At 43.0% G+C, this 27,661-nt stretch overlaps 1 protein-coding gene across 2 annotated transcripts; it reads left to right on the top strand.

Annotated features, from left to right (window-relative positions):
• Nucleotides 1-881: 881 nt before the first annotated feature.
• LOC109875890 (hyaluronan and proteoglycan link protein 1) lies at nt 882-26,566 on the top strand. Of its 2 annotated transcripts, none has more exons than XM_020468331.2 (4): nt 882-1,194; nt 18,274-18,645; nt 23,448-23,750; nt 23,966-26,566. In XM_020468331.2, exons 1-4 carry the CDS (start codon nt 1,095-1,097, stop codon nt 24,253-24,255), a joined length of 1,065 nt encoding a protein of 354 aa, XP_020323920.1. In that variant the 5' UTR covers nt 882-1,094; the 3' UTR covers nt 24,256-26,566. The 2 variants fall into 2 exon arrangements, with proteins under 2 accessions (XP_020323920.1, XP_020323927.1); XM_020468338.2 differs by having other exon boundaries at nt 903-1,194; nt 18,274-18,624.
• The last annotated feature ends 1,095 nt before the right edge of the window (nt 26,567-27,661 follow it).

The raw sequence follows: 27,661 nt of genomic DNA, 5'->3' as shown, positions 1-27,661 counted from the left end.
CAGGGAGTGTAAAAGAAAGATAGAGAGAGAAAAAAGTTTCAATTTCCCCAGCTGTAGCAACTCTTATGATCGAGAGGCCCAGGACACCGTCTACAGGGTGTTCCTCCAATTCCAATGCAGCTGTCACTCAAGGACCATCCGGAAAGCTGAGAAAACTATTAGAACAGACCACCCCCCCCCTCCTGACACCCCTCACCAATCACTCCTCCTTCTTTGTTCAGTGGACTAAGTTCTGGAGGTGTTTCTTTGTTCAGTGGACTAAGTTCTGGAGGTGTTTCTTTGTTCAGTGGACTAAGTACTGGGGTTTTTTCTTTGTTCAGTGGACTAAGTCCTGGAGGTGTTTCTTTGTTCAGTGGACTAAGTCCTGGAGGTGTTTCTTTGTTCAGTACATTAAAAGTCCTGGAGGTGTTTCTTTGTTCAGTGGACTAAGTACTGGAGGTGTTTCTTTGTTCAGTGGACTAAGTACTGGAGGTGTTTCTTTGTTCAGTGGACTAAGTCCTGGAGGTGTTTCTTTGTTCAGTGGACTAAGTCCTGGAGGTGTTTCTTTGTTCAGTGGACTAAGTCCTGGAGGTGTTTCTTTGTTCAGTGGACTAAGTACTGGAGGTGTTTCTTTGTTCAGTGGACTAAGTCCTGGAGGTGTTTCTTTGTTCAGTGGACTAAGTCCTGCAGGTGTCATATCAACAAAGGGGACAATTTGAGGGCAATATAGTTTACCTCTTCTGCCCCTCTGAGAGGCCAAAGTGAAGGAACATGGCGTTGTGGGGAGGTTGAGGAGAGCTGTTCATAAATGACGTGGCTGAGTGAAGCCTATACAGAGCTATGTCGAGCCAGAGCGATGGGGAGGGGGAGTGGTCTCAGCCATGCTGGGCTACAATAAAAGAGACCTCATATCTGAGGAGTCCAAACTGTCCAGTAGCACCACCGGTGTCTGCTGTTCCAGGGTTACTGGCACACCTCATAAAAGAAAGAAAATAAAGAAAACAAACAAAGAGCTTTTGATTCTGATTCCTTTGTTACCTTGCTAATTTGTGTGATTTTTATTTTTGCATTTCCAGTGAAGAGGCCCCTTGGTGTGAAAAAAAAAGAAAGAGACAATGATCACCATGCTTTGCACCGTTTTTCTTTCCCTGACCCTGGCCAGCAGTGTGTACAGCGAGACCAACAGCCCTGCTTCTTCACCAGCCTACACAGCAGGTAAGATTGTGTGTTTGTGTGTGTGTGTGTGTGTGTGTGTGTGTGTGTGTGTGTGTGTGTGTGGGTAGGGGTGTGTATGTAGTGTCTGTACATGTGTGTGTGCTATGGGGCCTCAGTAAAGTGGTACCATAGACTTATAACAGCAGGGTAATTGTAGTGGTTGGTAATAGAAGCCTCTCTGGGCTGTCATACTCAGTCTGACTCACCATGCTGGCCACTGGCTGAGCATAAATCAGCCTGTCACTCACAAGGGCTCACTGTCCACACGTCACAATCTACTAGTTTTACACTGCATATTTGGACAAAACTATTATTTTCAGAATTCAAATGTGGACCAACCCCTCCTTTTTACTCTGAAAATTAGTCACTGTTTCCATTGTAGTTCAAAATATTATTATTAGTATACCTTTATTTCAACAAGGAACAAAGACTGAGGCCAAGGTCTCTTTTACAGCTGGGCCCTGCGTATACATGTTTACACATACAGTTTAGGTACAATGATTTTAAAAAACTAAACATTACAAACAAAACGATCACAGATAACACACAAAAAAATACAGCAACAGATTACATTTACACTTAGGTTATTCTACTAACAGGTTATTCTACTAACAGGTTATTCCCCTAACAGGTTATTCCCCTAACAGGTTATTCCCCTAACAGGTTATTCCCCTAACAGGTTATTCTACTAACAGCACAAGAACTTGCATTACCCGAAGCAGTTGCAAGCAATACAAAAATAAAAATGCTCCAATAAATGTTTAAAATGTGCGACAGGGGGACAAGGTTATTCCCCTAACAGGTTATTCTACTAACAGGTTATTCCCCTAACAGGTTATTCTACTAACATGTTATTCCCCTAACAGGTTATTCTACTAACAGGTTATTCCCCTAACAGGTTATTCTACTAACAGGTTATTCCCCTAACAGGTTATTCTACTAACAGGTTATTCTACTAACAGGTTATTCCCCTAACAGGTTATTCTACTAACAGGTTATTCCCCTAACAGGTTATTCCCCTAACAGGTTATTCCCCTAACAGGTTATTCCCCTAACAGGTTATTCCCCTAACAGGTTATTCTACTAACAGGTTATTCCCCTAACAGGTTATTCTACTAACAGGTTATTCCCCTAACAGGTTATTCCCCTAACAGGTTATTCCCCTAACAGGTTATTCCCCTAACAGGTTATTCCCCTGACAGGTTATTCTACTAACATGTTATTCCCCTGACAGGTTATTCCCCTAACAGGTTATTCCCCTAACAGGTTATTCTACTAACAGGTTATTCCCCTAACAGGTTATTCTACTAACAGGTTATTCTACTAACAGGTTATTCTACTAACAGGTTATTCCCCTAACAGGTTATTCCCCTAACAGGTTATTCCCCTAACAGGTTATTCCCCTAACAGGTTATTCTACTAACAGGTTATTCCCCTAACAGGTTATTCTACTAACAGGTTATTCTACTAACAGGTTATTCTACTAACAGGTTATTCTACTAACAGGTTATTCCCCTAACAGGTTATTCTACTAACAGCACAAGAACTTGCATTACCCGAAGCAGTTGCAAGCAATACAAAAATAAAAATGCTCCAATAAATGTTTAAAATGTGCGACAGGGGGACAAGAGTCTCAAGTTTAAGTTTAGTCTGCAGGCTATTCCATAGGCAAGGAGCGTAACAGGAAAAGGCAGCCATACCCAACTCTGTGGAAATCGCACGGGCCTCAAGTGTAATCCATGCTTGAAACCTGGTTTTAGGAATTCTAATTCTAATATTGATGAGTGATGATAAATAAGAAGGTAGCTCATTCAGAAGTGCTTTATAGACAAACACGAGAGCATGTTTTTCTCGTCTCATGGACAGCGAAGTCCAACCCACATTTTGATATTAAACACAGTGGTGAGTTCTGTAGCTAGCACCCGTAATAAACCTAAGTGCAATATGATAAGTAGCATCCAGCGATTTAAGTGTTGATGCCGTAGCATGAATGTAAATAATATCCCCATAATCCATAACAGACATAAAAGTAGCTTGCACAATTTGTCTTCTATTTGTAGAGGACAAACATGTCCTGTTTCTATAGAGGAAGTCTAGCTTGATTTTGAGCCGTTTACAAAGTTCGTCAATATGTATTTTAAAAATGGACTTATAGGTCAGAATTTGTCAAAATTGTGTTCTGATAAACTGCAGCTACGTGCTTTTTATGTCTACAATCAGACCACTTGTTCTTTTCTTTCCCACACTGCATTCCTATTAGGAGGGAGTGTGAACGGGGAAATTGGAACAGCACTTTTTCAGACTGCACCTGCTCCAGCTACATCCTTAAGTATTATTTGAAATAGCACATGTAGCTTAAATCAAATACTGTGGGATACCTTACTGCCAAATGTAATAGTCAAAATACCACTAGAAACACATTGGTCTAGCTCAAACCAGAGTCTCAATGGACAAGGTTAAGAGTAGTATGAAATGTAATTTCTTCAGTCTGTCAGGCTGACTCAGGGGATTTGAGCAGTAACACGGCAGACAGAGAACCACGGCCAAGTAGGAAAAATGCACTTTCTCAGAATCTGTAGATGAGATGCTGTCCTGTCTGTGCAAAAGTTTGTTCTACTCATGTGGGCTGATGATGTCAGAAATGTGTGTGTGTGTGTGTGTGTGTGTGTGTGTGTGTGTGTGTGTGTAGCCCCATGATGTCATAACCTTGGCTCTGGCCGGCACCCAGTCCAAATCTATACAGTAGATCTTTATTCTAACACTATGGGAAAAAAGCCTTAATGTACACTTATGCCAGGGGCATTGCCTGCTCCACTGACTCACCCAGACCTCTGGGTTAAGATTAAAAGCCACAGTAAAACATATAGAGCTGAACTCTAGCCAAATGACTCTCCCTTTCCCTCTGAGGTAATGGTCTGTTAACTCTGGAGATTTTTGGGGGCTGGTGCTTAGACAGGACTGGGGATTGGACAGGGCTGGGGTTTGGATAGGGCTGGGGATTGGACAGAGTTGAGGCTTGGACAGAGTTGAGGCTTGGACAGAGCTGGGGCTTGGACAGGACTGGGGATTGGACATGGCCGGGGTTTGGATAGGGCTGGGGCTTGGACAGGGCTGGGCATTGGACAGGACTGGGGTTTGGACTTAAGTAGGGTTTGGTTGGAACTGGGCCTGGGCCTGGGATGGGACTTATACAGGGTTGGGGGTGAGGTTGTGGCTTTGACATAGTTGGTGCCTGGGAAGGGGCTTGGGCTCGGGCTTGTTTGGGAGGGGGTTGGTGCTGTGTCAGGAGGGGGCTGTGATGCTGGTACAGCAAGTGAAGTTTGATGTGAAAGTTTAAAGGAACTGTCCAGTTTTTCCACATTTCTATGAAATACGACCTATAATTAATTAAAATATGAGTGAAAATGTTTCCTTTCCCAAAAGTATAATGATTTTCTGTGTTGTAATGATACGGGTCGACCCCAACAACAGAATGGTGTGGACATATACCGGTCATTAAAAATATTATTGCGAGTAGACCGCTGATTGGCCATCTCAGCCAATGAGGCAGGAGACATCATTCTCTATGAGGAAATATCAAGCATTTTTTAAATGGTCTATTTGAGATACAAGTTTGAGCTGTTTTTTAATAAATGTTTTATTTATGCTTTGGCCACAAATACCAGTATAGGATGAGTCAACAACATTATTTGGGTATGAGTTATTAAGAGAATATTAACTTTGAAACGGGAGCTGATTTATAAGGCGATGGCAACAGCCAAGAAGTCATGGTGACATCATAGTACCATTCCCAGAGTATGTGTGTGTTTAAGAGAGTTGAGGTGTGTATGTGTGTGCATAAGTTCGTACACACCTGTGTCCGTGTATATGAGAGTGAGTGCACGTTTTTTGGGCACGTGCGGGGGTGTGTGTGTAGGCGTGTACCTTGGTCACAGCTGCCTGTTAACTAGATCTCCCTGTTGACTCAGGAGCATAGCTGCAGTGCTGCAGGATGTTGTAAAGGATAGCATGTCTAGCTGGTCGGGGTGGGTGTGGTTTTACACTGGATGACACACATGTAGTTACAGCTGTGTAACATACTCTCTGTATACATACTGTTGCTCCTTCAATGTCTCAAAGACCATAGTAAAACTAAGTTAATGAACACTAGGTTAGGATAACATTATGAAGTGCCTGTAGACTCTAAACATGTATGTCACATGGCAACGTTGGACCATTATGATGTTACTGTCAATTTATTACTCTCTCAGATACAGCTGTTTTCAATCACTCAGTACTATAACATTTTACGGAGTGAGAGAGAATTGTATATGATCGTAAAATGGCAGTAGGTCATGGCTACCACGGTACTTTTTATTGTCATGCACATGTGGTCATTTACTTATTCGCTTTCCTCTTTTTCATTCAACCCCCACCCTCAAAACCCTTAGTTCTAAGGGCCCGGGGCTGGGTTTCTACTAAGCTAACATGTGGATGGTCATACCCAGATCATTTAACTATTTAATTTAACATTTTTGGACCCCTATAGGTACAAAAAATAAATGAGAAAAACCTATTTGATGAGGCATTGAATTTGGCCTTATTGCTGTTAGCCCCGTAGAAACACACTGAAGATGGAGCAGACAGAGAAGGACGACGTCTTACGAGTTCCAATATAGTGACATTTATCATGTTTATCGTAACTTTTTTTGTACAGTAGTTCATACTATTATCACATATGACTGCGAAGCACTTCTGGACATCAGATTGCCAGTTACTAATCCTTGATTTCAACTTCAACAAGAGTCTTCTGTCATAGAGACTTGAAAGCTGCTATATCATATGTCTTACTGCTGTAAAGTGGCTGTAGCTATGATGAAGCTATGCACGTAGTACTCAGTGGCTATAGCTATGATGAAGCTATGCACGTAGTACTCAGTGGCTATAGCTATGATGAAGCTATGCACGTAGTACTCAGTGGCTATAGCTATGATGAAGCTATGCACGTAGTACTCAGTGGCTATAGCTATGATGAAGCTATGCACGTAGTACTCAGTGGCTATAGCTATGATGAAGCTATGCACGTAGTACTCAGTGGCTATAGCTATGATGAAGCTATGCACGTAGTACTCAGTGGCTATAGCTATGATGAAGCTATGCACGTAGTACTCAGTGGCTATAGCTATGATGAAGCTATGCACGTAGTACTCAGTGGCTATAGCTATGATGAAGCTATGCACGTAGTACTCAGTGGCTATAGCTATGATGAAGCTATGCACGTAGTACTCAGTGGCTATAGCTATGATGAAGCTATGCACGTAGTACTCAGTGGCTATAGCTATGATGAAGCTATGCACGTAGTACTCAGTGGCTATAGCTATGATGAAGCTATGCACGTAGTACTCAGTGGCTATAGCTATGATGAAGCTATGCACGTAGTACTCAGTGGCTATAGCTATGATGAAGCTATGCACGTAGTACTCAGTGGCTATAGCTATGATGAAGCTATGCACGTAGTACTCAGTGGCTATAGCTATGATGAAGCTATGCACGTAGTACTCAGTGGCTATAGCTATGATGAAGCTATGCACGTAGTACTCAGTGGCTATAGCTATGATGAAGCTATGCACGTAGTACTCAGTGGCTATAGCTATGATGAAGCTATGCACGTAGTACTCAGTGGCTATAGCTATGATGAAGCTATGCACGTAGTACTCAGTGGCTATAGCTATGATGAAGCTATGCACGTAGTACTCAGTGGCTATAGCTATGATGAAGCTATGCACGTAGTACTCAGTGGCTATAGCTATGATGAAGCTATGCACGTAGTACTCAGTGGCTATAGCTATGATGAAGCTATGCACGTAGTACTCAGTGGCTATAGCTATGATGAAGCTATGCACGTAGTACTCAGTGGCTATAGCTATGATGAAGCTATGCACGTAGTACTCAGTGGCTATAGCTATGATGAAGCTATGCACGTAGTACTCAGTGGCTATAGCTATGATGAAGCTATGCACGTAGTACTCAGTGGCTATAGCTATGATGAAGCTATGCACGTAGTACTCAGTGGCTATAGCTATGATGAAGCTATGCACGTAGTACTCAGTGGCTATAGCTATGATGAAGCTATGCACGTAGTACTCAGTGGATTCTCCATCCAGTGGCAGGATCAGTCAGTGGATTTAGGGAAATCGAAAGGAGAATAAGTGTGTTTTTTAAAATAAATAACAACTGGTGTGCTACTTCCAGCGCAAAGGAAATCTCTAGCTTTGGGTCACCTGATACCCTCTTACTGCAACAACCCTCACACGGCAGCCCCTCAGGGGTGTGTGCTTAGTCCCCTACTGTACTCCTTGTTCACCAACAACTGTGTGGTCGCACACGACTCCAACACCATCATCAAGTTTGCTGATAACACAATGTTGATAGGCCTGATCATCGATGGCGATTAGTCAGCCTACAGAGAGAAGGTCAGACATTTAGCGGTGTGGTGCCAGGACAACAACGTCTCCATCAACGTCAGTAAGACCAAAGAGCTGATCGTGGACTATATGAGACAGTAGCCTCCCGAGTGGCGCAGAGGTCTAAGGCACTGCAGTGCTTGAGGCGTCACTACAGATCCTGGTTTGATCCCGGTCTGTGTCGCAGCTGGCCGTGACCGAGAGGCCCATAAGGCGACGTACAATTGGCCCAGCGTCATCCGGGTCATGGGAAGGTTGGTGCCTCTTTCATTTGCTCTAAATCTCTCTACATCTGTCTCTTCCTCTATTTGAGAGATGAGAGAGGCCTGTAATTTTCATCATAGGTACATTACAACCATGACAGACAAAATGAGAAAAAAAATCTAGAAAATCACATTGTAGGATTTTTTATGAATTTTTTTGCAAATTATGGTGGAAATAACTATTTGGTCAATAACAAAAGTTTATCTCAATACTTTGTTGGCATATATCCTTTGTTGGCAATGACAGAGGTCAAATGTTTTCTGTAAGTCTTCACAAGGTTTTCACACACTGTTGCTGGTATTTTGGCCCATTCCTCCATGCAGATCTCCTCTAGAGCAGTGATGTTTTGGACCCACTGGATTTGTAAATTACAAGTGAAAAAATATGTGTGTAAACAATTGTTGGAAAAATTACTTGTGTCATGCACAAAGTAGATGTCCTAACCGACTTGCCAAAACTATAGTTTGTTAATATGAAATTTGTGGAGTGGTTGAAATATGAGTTTTAATGACTCCAATCTAAGTGTATGTAAACTTCCGAATTCAACTGTATCTACCTCAAGTACCTCAATACCTCTTCACATTGATCTGTTTTTTGTACTCCTTGTATATAGCTCCATTCTTGTGTATTTTATTGTATTCCTCTTACTCAGCATGGAAAAGTCTACACCAGTTGTATTCGGTGCAAGTGATAAATACAATTTGATTTGAATAACAGATTCATACATGGAAAGAAAGATGGGTGTCATAGAGAAAAACAGAGAACACCATCATATTCGTGAGAGTCTCGTCTTTCCATCGAGGGGCCATATTCATTTGTACAATTCAGATGTTTTTTGGAGAAGATCAAAAGGTGCTGTAGCTCTGCCACCTCCCACAGACAGATTTTGATGGGGATTGTTTTATTATGCTATTTCGATTAGTAAATAAGTGGGGGGGAAATGGTTGGTAATGGTTTCATAAAATGTTTGTATATGTTACATTGACATTTTAGTCATTGAGCAGATGATCTTATCAAAAGCGACTTAAAGGAGCAATAATGGTTACGTGCTTTGCTCAAGGGCACGTTGACAGATTTTTCACCTAGTCGGCTCAGGGATTTGAACAAGCAACCTTTCCGTTACTTGCCCAACGCTCTTAACTGCTTAGCTACCTGCCACCCCAATTAGGGGGAACCCTTGACCCAAAACAAATAGCCCTGTGTAAATAAGCTAAGGCTTGATATACACTGAGTGTACAAAATATTAGGAACACCTTCCTGATATTGAGTTGCACCCGCTTTTCCCCTCAGAACAGCCTCAATTCGACGGGGCATGGACTCTACCAGGTGTCGAAGGTGTTCCACAGGGACGCTGGTGTCATGCACGACTGGTGCTTTTGATGAGGGGCCATTGTGTCATTCTATAGCAGAAGTGGGATAAACTCTTTGGCGTGCGTTTGGTGGGTAATGAGGGGAGGGGTGAAGGAAAGAGTGGTTGGATTTAGGGCTATAGTGGAAGATTAAATGCGCAAGGCAGCCCCACTACTAATCATTAAATCAGTCTACAGGATAGCTTGCAACTGATAATGTATAGGTCATGCTAGTAAATCCAGCCACGCGTCGACTATGTGCTCTGTGTGCATAGAAGAATTGGGTTGAGGTGGGAAACAGGGGTGGAGGAAGAGGGGTGGGGGTGGGGAGATGACTGAACCGGGAGGCAGTTAACCTGGAGCGCCTGGTAGTGATTCCTGCATCCATGTTTGTAAAGTATTTTCCCGTTGAAGAGCCAGTGGAACCGTTTTCAAGTCATGGCTTTGGTATGGCTCAAGAAGCCCGCGGTTGTACGACTCTCTGAGTGAGCCTCCGCCAGACAGATGTGGAACAGAACCCAAGAGAGATACAAAAGAGGAAGAAAAATAGAGGAAGAGACAGATGTAGAGAGATTTAGAGCAAATGAAAGAGGCACCAGGAGATAGTCAGGCACAGAAGGAGAGGGAGGAAGGGATACTGGCTAGGATGCCACTGGGGACACCAGTTAGTACTGACATCATTTGATCTATCACTCAAAAAGGGACTTAGTTTTTACCAAATGCTGCCGATTATTTCTCCAGACATATTCTGCTCAAAGGGAAAGGGATGTGAAAAGTCTGCTTTGCATCAAATCAAAGTTTAGTAGTCGTGTACACAGTTTGGCAGATGTTATAGCAGGTGCAGTGAAGTGCTTATGTTTCTAGCTGCAACAATGCAGCAATATCTAGCGTTACAATAACAATACACACCTAATCCAAAAGTTAATCCAAAATGAACAAGAAATGAAGACCTATCAGAACGAGGTTGGTGGAACGTTAATGTTGGTGGCACCTTAATTGGGGAGAACTAAGTGGAATGGTAGCTAATACATCAAACACATGGTTTGCATGGTTTCCATCTGTCTGAAGTCATTCCATTTGCTCCATTCCAGCTATTATCATGAGCTGTCCTCCCCTCAGCATCCTCCACTACAGCAATATCAGAACAAGCAATGTCAGCAGAGGTGTGATACCCATAGGGGGCACAGGGGCATGTGCCAACAGATTTGTCCTGTTTAAAAATATATATACACCAAGTGTACAAAACATTAAGGACACCATGACATAGATTACCCAGGTGAATCCAGGTGAAAGCTATGATCCCTTATTGATGTCACTTGTTAAATCCACTTCAATCAGTGTAGATAAAGGGGACGAGGCAGGTTAGAGGGATTTTTAAGCTTTGAGCCAGTCGAGACTTTGTGTATGTGTGCCATTCAGAGGGTGAATGGGCAAGAAACAATATTTAAGTGCCATTGAACGAGGTATGGCAGTGGGTGCCAGGCACACCGGTTTGTGTAAAGAACTGCAACGCTGCTGGGTTTTTCACACTCAACAGTTTCCAGTGTGTATCAAAAATGGTCCACCACCCAAAGGACATCCAGACAACTTGACATAACTGTGGGAAGTATTGAAGTCAACATGGGCCAGCATCCCTGTGTAACGCTTTTGATACCTTGTAGTCCATGCCCCGACAAATTGAGGCTGTTCTGAGGGCAAAAGAGGGGGTTCCTTGGCTGAGATGGGAGAACCTGCCATAAGAACAAGAGTCTCTACAGCACTTCACCAATCTGGGCTTTATGGGAGAGAGGCCAGAAGGAAGGCACTTTGGCCTGAATGAAAAGCGCTATGTCTGGAGTAAACCATCTCATCACCCGTCTAACACCATCAGTACCGTAAAGCATGGTGGTGGCAACATCATGATATGGGGATGCTTTTAAGGAGCAGGGACTGGGAGGCTGGTAAGGATAGAAGGAACAATTAATGGAGCCAAATACAGGCAAATCCTTGATGAGAACCTGCTTCAGAGTGCAAACGACCTGAGACTTGGGCAACGATTTATGTTCCAACAGGACAATGACCCCAAGCATACAGCCAAAGCAACGCTGAAAGGCTTCAGAACAAGAATGTGAAAGTCCTTGAGTGGCCCAGCCAAAGCTGACTTGAATCTCACTGAAAATCTCCCCCATCTAATTTAACAGAGCTTGAGAAAAGCTGTGAGGAATAATGAGAGGAAATCCCCAAATCCAAACGTACAAAACTGATACAGACATACCCAAGATGACTCAAAGCTGTAATCGCCGCCAACTGTGCTTTGACAAAGTATTGACTCAGGGATGTAAATGAGATATTTCTGTATTTCCTTTTCAATACATTTGCAAAAATGTCTAAAAACATGTTTTCACTTTGTCATTATGGGGTGTTCAGACGGTTAAGAAAAAATATATTTAATGTATTTTGAATCCAGGCCGTAACACAACAAAATGTGGAAAAATCTAAATACATGACACGAGTAATTTTTCCAATAATTGTTTACAAACAGATTATTTTACTTACCCTGTATCACAATTTCAGAGGGTCAGATGTTTACATACACTAAGTTGACTGTGCCTTTAAACAGCTTGGAAAATTCCAGAAAATGATGTCATGTGTTTAGAAGCTTCCGATAGGCTAATTGACATCATTTGAGTCAATTGGAGGTGTACCTGTGGATGTATTTCAAGGCCTAACTTCAAACTCAGTGCCTCTTTGCTTGACATCATGGGAAAATCAAAATAAATCATTCAAGGTCTAGTTCATCCTTGGGAGCAATTTCCAAACGCCTGAAGGTACCATGTTCATCTGTACAAACAATAATACGCAAGAATAAACACCATGGGACCACGCAGCTGTCATACCGCTCAGGAAGGAGACGAGTTCTGTCTCCTAGAGATGAACATACTTTGGTGCGAAAAGTGCAAACCAGTCCCAGAACAGCAGCAAAGGACCTTGTGAAGATGCTGGAGGAAACCGGTACCAAAGTATCTATATCCACAGTAAAACGAGTACTATATCGACATAACCTGAAAGGCCACTCAGCAAGGAAGAAGCCACTGCTCCAAAACTGCCATAAAAAAGCCAGACTACAGTTTGCAACTGCACATGGTGATGAAGATCATAGTTTTTGAAGAAATGTCATCTGGGCTGATGAAACAAAAATAGAACTGTAGAACTGAGGATTGCAAGTAGGGACTGGTTCTTTGCTGCAGGAGGGCCTTTGCTGCAGGAGGGACTGGTGCACTTCACAAAATAGATGGCGTCATGAGAAAGGAAAAGTCAGGAAGTTAATGCTTGGTCTCAAATGGGTCTTCCAAATGGACAATGACCCCAAGCATACTTCCAAAGTTGTGGCGAAATGGCTTAAGGACAACAAAGTCAAGGTATTGGAGTGGCCATCACAAAGCCCTGACCTCAATCCCATAGAACATTTGTGGGCAGAACTGATAAAGCGTGTGCGAGCAAGGAGGCCTAGCAACCTGACTCTGTTACACCAGCTCTGTCAGGAGGAATGGGACAAAATTCACCCAACTTATTGTGGGAAGCTTGTGGAAGGCTACCTGAAACATTTTACCCAAGTTAAACAATTTAAAGGCAATGATACCAAATAGTAATTGAGTGTATGTAAACTTCTGACCCACTGGGAATGTGATGAAAGAAGTAAAAGCTGAAATAAATCATTCTCTCTACTATTATTCTGACATTTCACATTCTTAAAATAAAGTGTTGATCCTAACTGACCTAAGGCAGGGAAAGTTTATTTAGATTATAAGTCAGAAACTTTGAAAAACTGAGTTTAAATGTATTTGGCTAATGTATGTAAACTTCAGACTTCAACTCTATCTTTGGCTAGCGAGTGTATTTAAGAAGAGCCTGATGTGTGGTGACCATTTACTGCTCTGTCTGGCCCAGGGTGCTGTATTTCCTGGGAATCTTGCCAATGCTTTATTGATTGGGGCTACACCATTGGTGAGGGAGTCATGGACCAAGTGCATCCATCATGTCTTGGCATGGGCTTAGAGAGACGTGTGTAGGCAACCACTAGGTGGAATCCCAACAAAGCACCACTCTCATGAAGACTTAACAGAGGTCAGGGAGATTGTGGGAACTCACATGGAGTGACTAATAGCACCTACTTCTCTGAACTGAAGGGTAGCATGACTAATTGCACCTACCTATCTGAATTGAAGGGTGGTATGACTAATAGCACCTACCTCTCTGAACTGAAAGGTGGCGTGACTAATAGCACCTAACTCTCTGAACTGAAAGGTGGCGTGACTAATAGCACCTACCTCTCTGAACTGAAGGGTAGCCTTATTAGGAGGGAGCCCGGGAAGAAGGGAGGGAAGGAGGGAATAGTTGTCACCTTTTTCTGTAACCTGATGAATGGAAGACTTTGGTTCCTGCCCTGGTGGGATGCCCAACATTGTTTTTACATAAGTCACCTGGGCCGGATGAAAGATAAACATTTAATCTCGGGGGTTAACGAGTAATAAACTAGTATTTGATAACTGCCAGAGCTGGCGGTGGTATACAGTTTGGTAACTGCCAGAGTTGGCTGTGGTATACAGTTTGGTAACTGCCAGAGCTGGCGGTGGTATACAGTTTGGTAACTGCCAGAGCTGGCTGTGGTATACAGTTTGGTAACTGCCAGAGCTGGCGGTGGTATACAGTTTGATAACTGCCAGAGCAGCAGGTGGTATACAGTTTGGTGAAAGCCAGAGCTGGTGGTGGTATACAGTTTGGTAACTGCCAGAGCAGCAGGTTGTATACAGTTTGGTAACTGCCAGAGCTGGTGGTGTTATACAGTTTGGTGAAAGCCAGAGCTGGCGGTGGTATACAGTTTGATGAAGCCAGAGCAGCAGGTGGTATACAGTTTGGTAAAAGCCAGAGCTGGTGGTGTTATACAGTTTGCTGAAAGCCAGAGCAGCAGATGGTATACAGTTTGGTGAAAGCCAGAGCAGCAGGTGGTATACAGTTAGATAACTGCCAGAGCTGGCAGTGGTATACAGTTTGGTGAAAGCCAGAGCTGGTGGTGGTATACAGTTTGGTGAAATCCAGATCAGCAGGTGGTATACAGTTTGGCGAAAGCCAGCGCTGGTGGTGTTATACAGTTTGCTGAAAGCCAGAGCTGGTTTTGTTATACTGTTTGGTGAAAGCCAGAGCAGCAGGTGGTATACAGTTTGGTGAAAGCCAGAGCTGGTGGTGTTATACAGTTTGGTGAAAGCCAGAGCAGCAGGTGATATACAGTTTGGTGAAAGCCAGAGCAGCAGGTGGTATACAGTTTGGTGAAAGCCAGAGCAACAGGTGGTATACAGTTTGGTGAATGCCAGAGCTGGCAGTGGTATACATTTTGGTGAAAGCCAGAGCTTCTGGTGTTATACAGTTTGGTGAAAGCCAGAGCTTATGGTGGTATACAGTTTGGTGAAAGCCAGAGCTTATGGTGGTATACAGTTTGGTGAAAGCCAGAGCTGGTGGTATATAGTTTGGTGAAAGCCAGAGCAGCAGGTGGTATACAGTTTGGTGAAAGCCAGAGCAGCAGGTGTTATACAGTTTGGTGAAAGCCAGAGCTGGCAGTGGTATACAGTTTGGTGAAAGCCAGAGCAGCAGGTGGTATATAGTTTGGTGAAAGCCAGAGCTGGTGGTGTTATACAGTTTGGTGAAAGCCAGAGCTGGCGGTGGTATACAGTTTGATGAAGCCAGAGCAGCAGGTGGTATACAGTTTGGTAAAAGCCAGAGCTGGTGGTGTTATACAGTTTGCTGAAAGCCAGAGCAGCAGATGGTATACAGTTTGGTGAAAGCCAGAGCAGCAGGTGGTATACAGTTAGATAACTGCCAGAGCTGGCAGTGGTATACAGTTTGGTGAAAGCCAGAGCTGGTGGTGGTATACAGTTTGGTAAAAGCCAGAGCTGGTGGTGTTATACAGTTTGCTGAAAGCCAGAGCAGCAGATGGTATACAGTTTGGTGAAAGCCAGATCAGCAGGTGGTATACAGTTTGGCGAAAGCCAGCGCTGGTGGTGTTATACAGTTTGCTGAAAGCCAGAGCTGGTTTTGTTATACTGTTTGGTGAAAGCCAGAGCAGCAGGTGGTATACAGTTTGGTGAAAGCCAGAGCTGGTGGTGTTATACAGTTTGGTGAAAGCCAGAGCAGCAGGTGATATACAGTTTGGTGAAAGCCAGAGCAGCAGGTGGTATACAGTTTGGTGAAAGCCAGAGCAACAGGTGGTATACAGTTTGGTGAATGCCAGAGCTGGCAGTGGTATACATTTTGGTGAAAGCCAGAGCTTCTGGTGTTATACAGTTTGGTGAAAGCCAGAGCTTATGGTGGTATACAGTTTGGTGAAAGCCAGAGCTTATGGTGGTATACAGTTTGGTGAAAGCCAGAGCTGGTGGTATATAGTTTGGTGAAAGCCAGAGCAGCAGGTGGTATACAGTTTGGTGAAAGCCAGAGCAGCAGGTTTTATACAGTTTGGTGAAAGCCAGAGCAGCAGGTGGTATATAGTTTGGTGAAAGCCAGAGCTGGTGGTGTTATACAGTTTGGTGAAAGCCAGAGCAGCAGGTGGTATACAGTTTGGTGAAAGCCAGAGCTGGTGGTGTTATACAGTTTGGTGAAAGCCAGAGCTTATGGTGGTATACAGTTTGGTGAAAGCCAGAGCTTATGGTGGTATACAGTTTGGTGAAAGCCAGAGCTGGTGGTATATAGTTTGGTGAAAGCCAGAGCAGCAGGTGGTATACAGTTTGGTGAAAGCCAGAGCAGCAGGTTTTATACAGTTTGGTGAAAGCCAGAGCAGCAGGTGGTATATAGTTTGGTGAAAGCCAGAGCTGGTGGTGTTATACAGTTTGGTGAAAGCCAGAGCAGCAGGTGGTATACAGTTTGGTGAAAGCCAGAGCTGGTGGTGTTATACAGTTTGGTGAAAGCCAGAGCAGCAGGTGGTATATAGTTTGGTGAAAGCCAGAGCAGCAGGTGGTATACAGTTTGGTGAAAGCCAGAGCAGCAGGTGGTATACAGTTTGGTGAAAGCCAGAGCAGCAGGTGGTATACAGTTTGGTGAAAGCCAGAGCTGGTGGTGTTATACAGTTTGGTGAAAGCCAGAGCAGCAGGTGGTATATAGTTTGGTGAAAGCCAGAGCAGCAGGTGGTATACAGTTTGGTGAAAGCCAGAGCAGCAGGTGGTATACAGTTTGGTGAAAGCCAGAGCAGCAGGTGGTATACAGTTTGGTGAAAGCCAGAGCTGGTGGTGTTATACAGTTTGGTGAAAGCCAGAGCTGGTGGTGTTATACAGTTTGGTGAAAGCCAGAGCAGCAGGTGGTATACAATTTAGTGAAAGCCAGAGCAGCAGGTGGTATACAGTTTGGTGAAAGCCAGAGCAGCAGGTGGTATACATTTTGGTGAAAGCCAGAGCTTCTGGTGTTATACAGTTTGGTGACAGCCAGAGCTTATGGTGGTATACAGTTTGGTGAAAGCCAGAGCAGCAGGTGGTATACAGTTTGGTGAAAGCCAGAGCTGGCAGTGGTATACAGTTTGGTGAAAGCCAGAGCTGGTGGTGTTATACAGTTTGGTGAAAGCCAGAGCAGCAGGTGGTATACAGTTTGGTGAATGCCAGAGCTGGTGGTGGTATACAGTTTGGTGAAAGCTAGAGCAGCAGGTGGTATATAGTTTGGTGAAAGCCAGAGCAGCAGGTGGTATACAGTTTGGTGAAAGCCAGAGCAGCAGGTTGTATACAGTTTGGTGAAAGCCAGAGCTGGTGGTGGTATACAGTTTGGTGAAAGCCAGAGCAGCAGGTGGTATATAGTTTGGTGAAAGCCAGAGCAGCAGGTGGTATACAGTTTGGTGAAAGCCAGAGCAGCAGGTGGTATAGAGTTTGGTGAAAGCCAGAGCTGGTGGTGGTGTTGTACAGTTTGGTGAAAGTTTGGTGAAAGCCAGAGCAGCAGGTGGTATACAGTTTGGTGAAAGCCATAGCAGCAGGTGGTATACAGTTTAGTGAAAGCCAGAGCTGGTGGTGTTATACAATTTGGTGAAAGCCAGAGCAGCAGGTGGTATACAGTTTGGTGAAAGCCAGAGCAGCAGGTGGTATACAGTTTGGTGAAAGCCAGTGGCTGGTGATTTGCTCCAGAGGCGGGAGACTGGCTGGTGCCCCAAAGTGGAATCTAATCAGGACTAGAGGCCCACTTTGATGATAGAGCTTACTGGATCCAACAGAAGTGTGTGTGTGTGTGTGTGTGTGTGTGTGTGTGTGTGTGTGTGTGTGTGTGTGTGTGTGTGTGTGTGTGTGTGTGTGTGTGTGTGTGTGTGTGTGTGTGTGTTTCTGTGCATATGTTTTATAACACACAGACACCATAAATTATTCAAATAATAAGCCTACAATATATAGTGTGACCCAATTGTGTAACAAGCAATATGTTACCTACTGCAAGACCCAGATTGTGCTAAGGAATCTTTGGTGACAGTCAGTTTCACGCTGGTACAACCCTACCACAAGACACTGTACAGATAAGCTTATACAGTAAAGTCCGTTTAAACTGCCCCCCATTCCCCTACTCAACCACTAGTGCCAGGAACATGGAAAATTGCTCTGCAAATTATAGGAAGGGACAGAGCCATGCCACAATGGGAAAGAGGTTTTGAGACAAACAGTCTGAAGTTCCCATAGCTATATTAACATTGTCCAACTCCAAGCCACAGTCATTATGGGTTTTAAAAAGTGGTTTATAGGCAATGTAGAGAGGTGCATTTTTCAGAGAACCTTTAATACTTTTTTGCTTGCCAACCACATGCAAAGCCACAATTCTTGTTGGCCATCTTTATTCTGGTACACTTGAATGTCCTCGAACGTCAATCATTAATACATATGCATAAACCCATTACTCACTCAAAACATTACCAGACATGTCAGTCTGCTTTTTGGAAGCGGTCCTTTCTGAACTGACACCAGTAATTAATACATTGTTCAGTATTCTACCCTGTTGTCCTGAATCTTAACACACTCTACATCTTCTCTTGTCTTTCACAGAGACTGAACTAGGTGATCAGAACCGGGTGTTTGCCAGCCGTGGCTCCAACGTCACTCTACCATGCCGGCTCCACCGCCAGCATGGGATGTCCTTCGGCAGCGTGGGCATGAGAATCAAGTGGACCAAGCTGTCTGCAGACGAGTCTGTGGAGGAGGATGTGCTAGTGTCCATGGGCTTCCACAAAAAGAGCTACGACAGCTTCCAGGGTCGCGTCCACCTGCAGGAAGCCGACGATGACGACGCCTCGCTGGTCCTTAGCGACGTGTCCCTAGATGACATGGGAAAGTTCCGTTGTGAGGTCATTGATGGCATTGATGATGTCATCCATGAGGTTACCTTGGAGGTGCAAGGTAGTGTAGGCTACAGCGATGGTAAATCCTTCTCTCTTTACTTCTGCCTCCGGCTCTGCGATGGGCATCATCTCATCACATCATCCCACATTTCCTCATCACCCCCCACCATTTTATCTTGTCTTCTTTGTCTTTATGTTGTGGTTATACTTTACCCCGTAAATAGAGAGGAGTTTTTCAAGACCAAGTAGCCTGACCTGCAGGGGAAAAAAGTATCTTGCATTTTAGCAGACACTCTTATCAAGAGTGACTTACAGGAGCAATTAGTGTTAAGTGCCTTGCGCCACGGCACATCGGCATATTTTTTTTTTTACCTAGTCGGCTCTGGGATTTGAACCAGCGACCTTTCGGTTACTGACCCAACGCTCTTAAGCTGCCCTAGTCCTACCCATGAACTACTGTCTGGTGGAAATGAATGGTTTAAAGACCAGAGCCAATAAATCTCTTTCACGGACTGACTGTTCCCTTATTTTCAACACCTCACCACCACATCATTGATTTCTTTGCAGAGAGACAAAAGACGAAAGAGCTGACATCTTTTGTTCATTTATTCAGATCTTGTGCTGAATACATTCACGCAGTCTAACACTGCAGTAAACTAAAACACATTTTCCAACTGAACTAATACCACTCCACATCTATCCAGACATCCTCATTACTTATACCATTTGTATAATGATGAAATGAGTCCTGAGTCCTTCCTTTTAATATGTGGCACAAATACAACCACATGGCAAATTATCTATCGGTAAAAGTGAGTCAGCCTAAATGCATTCAATACTATTATATGGTCCTCATTCCTATTTGGGCCAAGACCGCCAAGAACGCCTGAGCAGATTTGGGTCTTGGGTAAGAAAAGGGATCTTTAACAGAGAGAAGCTAGTTCGCTAGCCATGATGAAAACATGCTGGTACAACTAGCCATTGTTAACATTGGAACAAAATAGTCCAATAAAAAGCCTTAATGTTGGTTGTGATTTTTCTTCAAAGTACCGGTAATCAAATCAAAATGTTATTCTGTTTGCGGCTGTGCACATATGACAATCCAGCACTCGGGTACTTAGGCTACGATGGGATGCAGGGTTTTGTAACAGATGTAACTACAGATCGGTGTCTGGTCTACTTAGTTCATTGACTGTACATGAACCAGATAAAATGAGGGAGTGGAATGTCTCTCTTCCTCTTACATCTCTGACACAAAGAACATTAATGAAGGCTGAAGAAGTGATGTTGAGGTCAAATTCTGTGCTCTCCAAGAACATGTCAACAATCACTAAAGCCTGATGATAACCACCTTCCCCTCAGGATTTTCACATTTATAAGGGATTACATTTGGGTGGAGGCCGGACAAATAAAATATTTAACAGGACAATAGAGGAGTGGACCAGCAAAGTCTGAATCAAAGGAATGACTTCCATTACAAAACCATCACACTCAAGGTGCTGTTTTACAGCTGTTAATTACATAACTGAACCACCCAATGATTGACACCAGAAGTTCCATTTGTACTTTGTATTATAGTGCATTCAGGTTGTTTTGGCCTAACATACTTACATACATACTTACATACATAGATCTTAATGTGAGCCAGTTTGCTACAGCAGGAAAATAATCCTGACAGCAACAGGAAATGTGAATTATTATGTGGATTATAATTAATAGACATTTTTGTAGGAGTTGACACATTTTTCGTAAGGTTATATCAAGTCTGAAATTTCAAAGAAGAAATTACAAACTTCAGAGGCCATTTAAACCTCAAATACACTACACGTTTTAGATTTCCTGCATTTCAGGAAATATCTCAAGCCACAGGGAGATCAAATCAAGGTCATGCATCTGTAGCTTGGCAGTTGCAGCCTAATTAAAACATGAACAGCTTGTTTGGTAAAAGAGCAGAGATCACACCTAGCTTGCGTGAGATGAATCTCCCTTCCCTGCTGAGGGGCAGACAGCCACGAAGTTAGATAGTAAGCGAAGTCTGGAGATTCTCTGTCTCTCTGGAGACGGCTGCTCTTTTAACACTCACCAGGAGCCGAACGACCAAGAAGAGTAATGGCTTACACTCACTAACATGTACTATCAGATCGTATGTCAGAAACCCCCATTCCCTCGTGACTGGTCCGGTCTAGACCCAGGACCACACACATTCTTCATCCCACTGGATGTCTTGGTCTGTAAACCAACAGTAGGAGGAGTGTGTTAAACATAAATCCAAAATCCTTTATTCCATACACTTCCTGAAACTGGAATTACAAACACGGTGCCACTGGTTTAAAGGGAATAATGGTCATCTTTAGAATCATATTCCTCACCTCAGTATGTAATGATGTTTTCTGTGTATCTGTATGTTTACGGTATATTTCGATCTACTGTATGTACAGTTGAAGTCGGAAGTTTATATACATTTAGGTTGGAGTCATTAAAACTCGTTTTTCAACCACTCCACAAATTTCTTGTTAACAAACTATAGTTTTGGCAAGTCGGTTAGGACATCTACTTTGTGCATGACATGAGTAATTGTTCCAGCAATTGTTTACAGACAGATTATTTCACTTATTTCACTGTATCACAATTCCAGTGGGTCAGAAGTTTACACACACTAAGATGACTGTGCCTTTAAACAGCTTGGAAAATTCAAGAAAATTATGTCATGGCTAGAAAATTATGATAGGCTAATCAACCAGATTTGAGTCAATTGGAGGTGTACCTGTGGCTGTACTTCAAGGCCTACTTTCAAACTCAGTGCATCTTTGCTTGACATCATGGGAAAATCCAAAGAAATCCGCCAAGACCTCAGAAAAAAATTGGAGACATCCACAAGTCTGGTTCATCCTTGGGAGCAATTTCCAAATGCCTGACGGTACAAATTAATCTGTACAAACAATAGTACGCAAGTATAAACACCATGGGACCTTCATACAGCCTTCATACTGCTCAGGAAGGAGACGCGTTCTATCTCCTAGAGATGAACGTACTTTGTTGCGAAAATAGTGAATCAATCCCAAAACAACAGCAAAGGACCTTGTGATGATGCTGGAGGAAACAGTACAAAAGTATCTGTATCCACAGTACAATTAGTCCTATATCGACATAACCTGAAAGGCCGCTCGGCAAGGAAGAAGCCACTGCTTCAAAACCACCATAAAAAAAGCCAGACTACGGTTTGCAACTGGACATGGGGAAAAAGATTGTACTTTTTAGAGAAATGACCTCTGGTCTGATGAAATTTTTTTTGAACTGTTTGGCCATAATATCGTTATGTTTGGAGGAAAAAGGGGGAGGATTGCAAGCTGAAGAACACCATCCTAATCATGAAGCATTGGGGTGGCAGCATCATGTTTTGGGGGTGCTTTGCTGCAGGAGGGACTGGTGCACTTCACAAAATAGATGGCAAGGTAAATTATGTGGATATATTGAAGCAACATCTCAAGACATCAGTTAGGAAGTTAAAGCTTGGTCGCAAATGGGTCTTCCAAGTGGACAATGACCCCAAGCATACTTCCAAGGTTGTGACAAAATGGCTTAAGGACAACAAAGTTAAGGTATTGGAGTGGCCATCACAAAGCCCTGACCTCAATCCTATAGAAATGTGTGGGCAGAACTGAAAAAGCATGTGCGAGCAAGGAGGCCTACAAACGTAACTCAGTTACACCAGCTCTGTCTTGAGGAATGGACCAAAATTCACCCAACTTATTGTGGGAAGCTTGTGGAAGGCTACCCGAAACGTTTGACCCAAGTTAAACCATTTAAAGGTAATGATACCAAATAGTAATTGAGTGTATGTAAACTTCATGTCATAAAAAGGATTAAAAAATATTTTCCACCTTGTTAAAAGAGAACAATTAATCTTATATTATACAATGGGGGGTCTAATCCTGGATGCTGATTGGTTAAAACCGCGTTCCAAACAGTGTCTATTCGTCAAGTTACCGCCCGGCTAAAGCTGTGACGTTAAAATGCCTATTTACTGTTCCATCTGACTGCGCAATCTACTGTTTCATCAGACCAGCCAGGCAATTTATGAAGTTAATCTCCACTCTAAAAGGCATTTAGACATTATCTCCCATTTCTTTTAGACTAGCATTTGGTTTTCAACAGCGGAGATTTGTATAAACCTTACTGTCTGTCTCTCTCCAAAATTTGCAACGTTGTTTCAATCCTAAAATCCGGACGAGACAGACAGGCTGGCAGCTTTTTTCAGCCAGTCGAAATCATGAATCAGCATTATTTTTATGGATTATAAACAAAGAATTGTCAATATAAAAATACGAAAAGCAGCTAGTTTGCTGTCATTCCAGTTTCAGTTTGAAGTGAATGTGTTTGCTGTGTAGTTGGCTAGCGCTTCCGGCGAGAAAGCAAATGTTCTATGCCAGGCGATATGATGATTCATTAGCACATTGTTATGGATGCATCCCCCAAAAAATCACTAGAAAACAGCTTAAACAAACACAAATGCAGCTACTTTGCTGGTTTTCTGGCTGCACTGTTTGTCATGACTGTGTTAGCCGAAGTTGGCTAGCTGGCAAGCAAGGGATAAGAACGTTAACAGCCATCATGACAACGGAACATTTAGAACGACAGGGTCACGTCCATAGATTAAGAACAAAAATAAATTAATCAAAATATTTTTTTTATCAATAATTATTTGAATATGTTGTTTAACCTGTTGTATACACGTGATAATGCCCTCGAAGCCAGTTGTTTGGAGGATATATTGGCACAGTTTGCCAGGCCCTCAACGAAACAACCCCCATGTCAATATATCCTCCAAACACCGGCTTCGAGAGCATTTTCATTTAACCCCAGCTCCTTTCTCATTCCCAGGTGTGGTGTTCCCTTACTCCCCACGGCTGGGCCGATACAACCTCAACTTCCACGATGCCGAGCAGGCTTGCTTGGACCAGGACTCTGTGGTGGCCTCCTTCGACCAACTCTACGAGGCCTGGAGGAGTGGCATGGACTGGTGCAATGCCGGCTGGCTGAACGACGGGTCGGTGCAGTACCCCGTCACCAAACCTAGAGGGCCCTGTGGTGGTGCCAACGCCAGGGCGGGCCTGAGGAACTACGGCCAGCGTGAAAAGTCCAAGAGCCACTATGATGTCTTCTGCTTCACCTCTGGCCTCAAGGGTGAGTTGGTGTTTCCTTTGTGTGGTTGTTTTCATGTTGATCATAAAAAATGCAGTGTGTTATGTATCATTGAGACACAATTATTCAAGTAGCAGAAATAGATGGACATACATTGCAGTAGGGCAGAGTTCATCAACATAGCTAATAGACCTTTTTGTAAAGTGAGGCAGAATACCCTCAACCCAAATCCTCTGTTGACTTTTGGCCGACCTCAGGTCGTCTCTACTGGCTGGTGCAACCCGACAAGCTGACGTTCACAGAAGCTGTTCAGGCGTGCCAGGATGACGGGGCTGAAATCGCCAATGTGGCCCAGATGTACGCTGCCTGGAAGCTGAACGGTTATGACCGCTGCGACTCTGGCTGGCTGGCTGACGGCAGCGTCCGCTACCCCATCTCCAGACCCCGCAGGAACTGCAGCCCAACAGAGGCGGCCGTGCGCTTTGTGGGATTCCCTGACAAGAAGCAAAAGCTCTTTGGTGTCTACTGCTTCAAGGGCCAGCAGTGAAGAGGGAATGCCGGGACTTAGCCCTGTTCACAAAACCAACTTAACCACCAAAGAAAAATAATGACAACAACACCAATAACACCAATACATGTCGGGAATTCATTCGCATGAACTAGCATGAGCTCATTACCTTACCAAAACTGTGCACATTTTTTTTATTCTTACAAACTATGAATATTGTCAAAACTAATTTTCATACTGCAATGACCTAAATATATTTTGTAAGCTGAAACAGGAGTTATTCCTCGTCATGTAATAACACAGCACCATGGTTGAAATTGTGACAGAGACCAGGCCTGGATGAGTTACATCATCCTCGTTTGTTTTGTCCTCCACAAATTGAGTGTGTGAAGAAATAATGATTGCGGCGTTTATGCTCTATTTGGCCAGGGAATGCTTTTGAAGTTTCAAAAAATGAAAAAAATTGTCTGTGACAAAATGCATCAGGTCTAACTAACATGCATATCAAGCAATTTATGGACTAAATTTCATTAACATAATAACCACAGTTTGACTATGGAAGTTCTGTTTTCAGTAACACTTGCACAGTAATGCTACCACAAACTACGACAGACAAAAAACAAAAACAACAACAACAACAAAATCATATTTTAATCCCCATCTCAAGTGAATCTTCATCTAACATTTGACAAAGGAGATTCAAGTCAGCAAGCTAACTTTCCTGTATGTCCTGAAACGGTGAACCACACCCATAGAAAAAATGGTTCCAAAAGGGTTCTTTGGCAGTCCCCATAGGAGAACCCTTTTTGGTTCCAGGTAGAACCATTTTTAGTTCTAGGTAGAACTATCTTGTGTTCAATGTAGAACTCTATGGGGAAAGGGTTCTACGTGGAACCCAATAGGGTTCTACCTGGAACCAAACATGGATCTTCAAAGTGTTCTCCTATGGGACAGCTGGAGAACCATTTTAGGTTCTAGATAGCACCTTTTTTTTTTGGTTCCAAAGTTTTAAAAAGTTTCGGAAAACTTTGTCTGCTAACTCATAGACCCTTGTCCCTTCTCTTTGCAAGTGTTACTTTAATAATGCATGTCTCTCCTCAACATCTAAATACTTCCCCCTCTTACTAAGAATCCTCCGGGGTGCTTTTCAACTTTATGAATTGTGATCCGATCTTTTAACATTTCTGTTTAAAGCAAAGCATGAATGTATGTGTCCCGGACTGTCACTCCTCTTCATAGATAGTTTAGATCAATAGAGAATCATAAGTCATACTGAGCAATTATTGTAACTAATATAACCCGTTTTGTTATTCTTTATAAAGTGTTTGTATTGCCTTTTTCTAATGTTCTTTTTATGTCACTATGTGTGGCATATTGCTTTGTCAAATTGTTTTTTATCGTTTTTTTTGTGACTCTTTTGAGAGAATCTTAATATGTACTCCCCACACTTGCCCCTCACCCAAACCTTACTTAGTGTACAGTATTATATTGGACAAAATTATCAGATTGAAATCGCAACAATTCCTAGGTATAATTTCAGCTAAATTTCAGTGAAGGAAAAATCTCAACGTACTATAGTGTTGATTGTACGGCATCACATAAGAGGCATCCACTTTGAGAGTTTCCAATTAGATTTTTTTTTTAAAACAATGTTGAACAGTTTTTGTCTTCAAATCAATGAAACGCAGGGTCTGACTTAAATCCTGACTCGAAGAAGTTGGTCCAGTCCAGACTCGAAGAGCAAAAAAATCACGAAGTATTTGCTACCAATTTTAACTCAGACTTGAGATTAGCCTCTTCTGAAGTTAATTGTGGAATGATAATATCCAAGGGCAGTAACCAGATTAATTGTATATGCAGTGGCAAATAAAGAGAGTGATTAGAAATACCACCTGACTTCTATGTCTCCATATCATGTTAAATGTTTTAGTGTTCCCTCAGCATTACAACACTAAAATGGACCCATTGGATAAGCAGGAGGTTGACAACTGAGATGTGTGTTGACTATAGCCATAATCACTAGCCTAGTGGAGACAATATTGGTCAGTAAAACTGAATATACAAATGAAGGAGGTGATCTTTATTTTCTTTTTGTGTTGCATTTAGGCTTACCTTTCTCTCACTCTCCTAGATGGCATTGACACAGTAGCATGTGGTTATTTGATTGAACCTGGTTTACTAACTGCAGTCACATAAATAAAGAAACAGACTTTTCTAAAGCATGATACACATTTGTGTTACCTTTTTATTCACACTTCCCTTGGTGGAGGTGTTTTTTGTTTTCTAATGCCATTTACCATTTTGAACATAAGACAAAACTGAAAATAAAGACTTGGTAATAAACTTTTGACACTGACTTTTTCCCCTCCATTTAATGGTAGTTCTGTGTATTTCTGTTGTCGTTGGATCTGGACCAACATACATGGATTATGTTTCTACTTTCTATAAATGCCAAGGTTGACATTGGTGCAGTAGAAAGCTGCTGGAAGGAGCAAAGGAGTTGGCAAATGAAGGGCACTCTCCTGTCTCCATGTTCTGTGTACAATGGTGTTTTATATTGAAAGTAAATTGCCTGCATAAGGCTTTAATATTGCATGTGTATCAAACACTAGGATATAAATGTAGGGATTGATCTAAAAAAAAAGGCTCCACTTACACTGCAAAGGCCTTCATTCAGAAACCAGTTACAAATCAATATTTTGTGATATGAAAATGTGCAACCTTGGTATAGATTTAATAATAGCCTATAAAGTGTGGAGGTGCTTTGTGTGAGCTATAAGACACTCAAGACCAGGCCTACAGGTAACCTGTGTAAATTACTATCGCCCCGTAGCACTCACGTCTGTAGCCATGAAATGCTTTGAAAGGCTGATCATGGCTCACATAAGCACCATCATCCCAGACACCCTGGACCCACTCCAATTCGCACACCGCCCTGACAGATCAACAGATAACGCAATCTCTATTGCACTCCACACTGCCCTTTCTGGACAAAAGGAACACCTACATGAGAATGCTGTTCATTGGCTACAGCTCAGTATTCAACAATATAGTGCCCTCCAAGCTCATCACTAAGCTAAGGACCCTGGGATAAAACACCTCCCTTTGCAACTGGATCTTGGACTTCCTGACTGGCCACCCCCAGGTGGTGAGGGTAAGCAACATCACATTTGCCATGCTGACCCTCAAAAGGGGGCCCCTCAGGGGTGCATTCTTAGTCCCTTCCTGTACTCCCTGTTCACCCATGACTGTGTGGCAGTGCACGACTCCATCTCCGTCATTAAGTTTGCAGATGACATGACGTTGATAGGCCTGATCCCCAACGTCGATGAGACAACCTACAGGGAGGAGGTCAGAGACCTGGCAGTGTGGTACCAGGGCCACAACCACTCCCTCAACGTCAGCAAGACAAATGAGCTGATCGTGAACTACAGGGAATGGAGGG

The sequence above is a fragment of the Oncorhynchus kisutch genome, linkage group LG3 (genome assembly GCF_002021735.2).
Source record: "Oncorhynchus kisutch isolate 150728-3 linkage group LG3, Okis_V2, whole genome shotgun sequence".
NCBI classification, from domain to species: Eukaryota; Metazoa; Chordata; class Actinopteri; order Salmoniformes; family Salmonidae; genus Oncorhynchus; species Oncorhynchus kisutch.
The sequence above is the reverse complement of the archived record's forward strand: the minus strand, read 5'-3'. Positions and strand labels throughout refer to the sequence as shown.

What these genes read in the sequence shown, in the direction of transcription:
- LOC109875890 (XM_020468331.2), top strand. Translation starts at nt 1,095, where the DNA reads ATGATCACCATGCTTTGCACCGTTTTTCTTTCCCTGACCCTGGCCAGC. An exon ending in TTCACCAGCCTACACAGCAG is followed by an intron (nt 1,195 to 18,273) that starts GTAAGATTGTGT and finishes TGTCTTTCACAG; the next exon opens with AGACTGAACTAGGTGATCAG. An exon ending in TAGTGTAGGCTACAGCGATG is followed by an intron (nt 18,646 to 23,447) that starts GTAAATCCTTCT and finishes TCTCATTCCCAG; the next exon opens with GTGTGGTGTTCCCTTACTCC.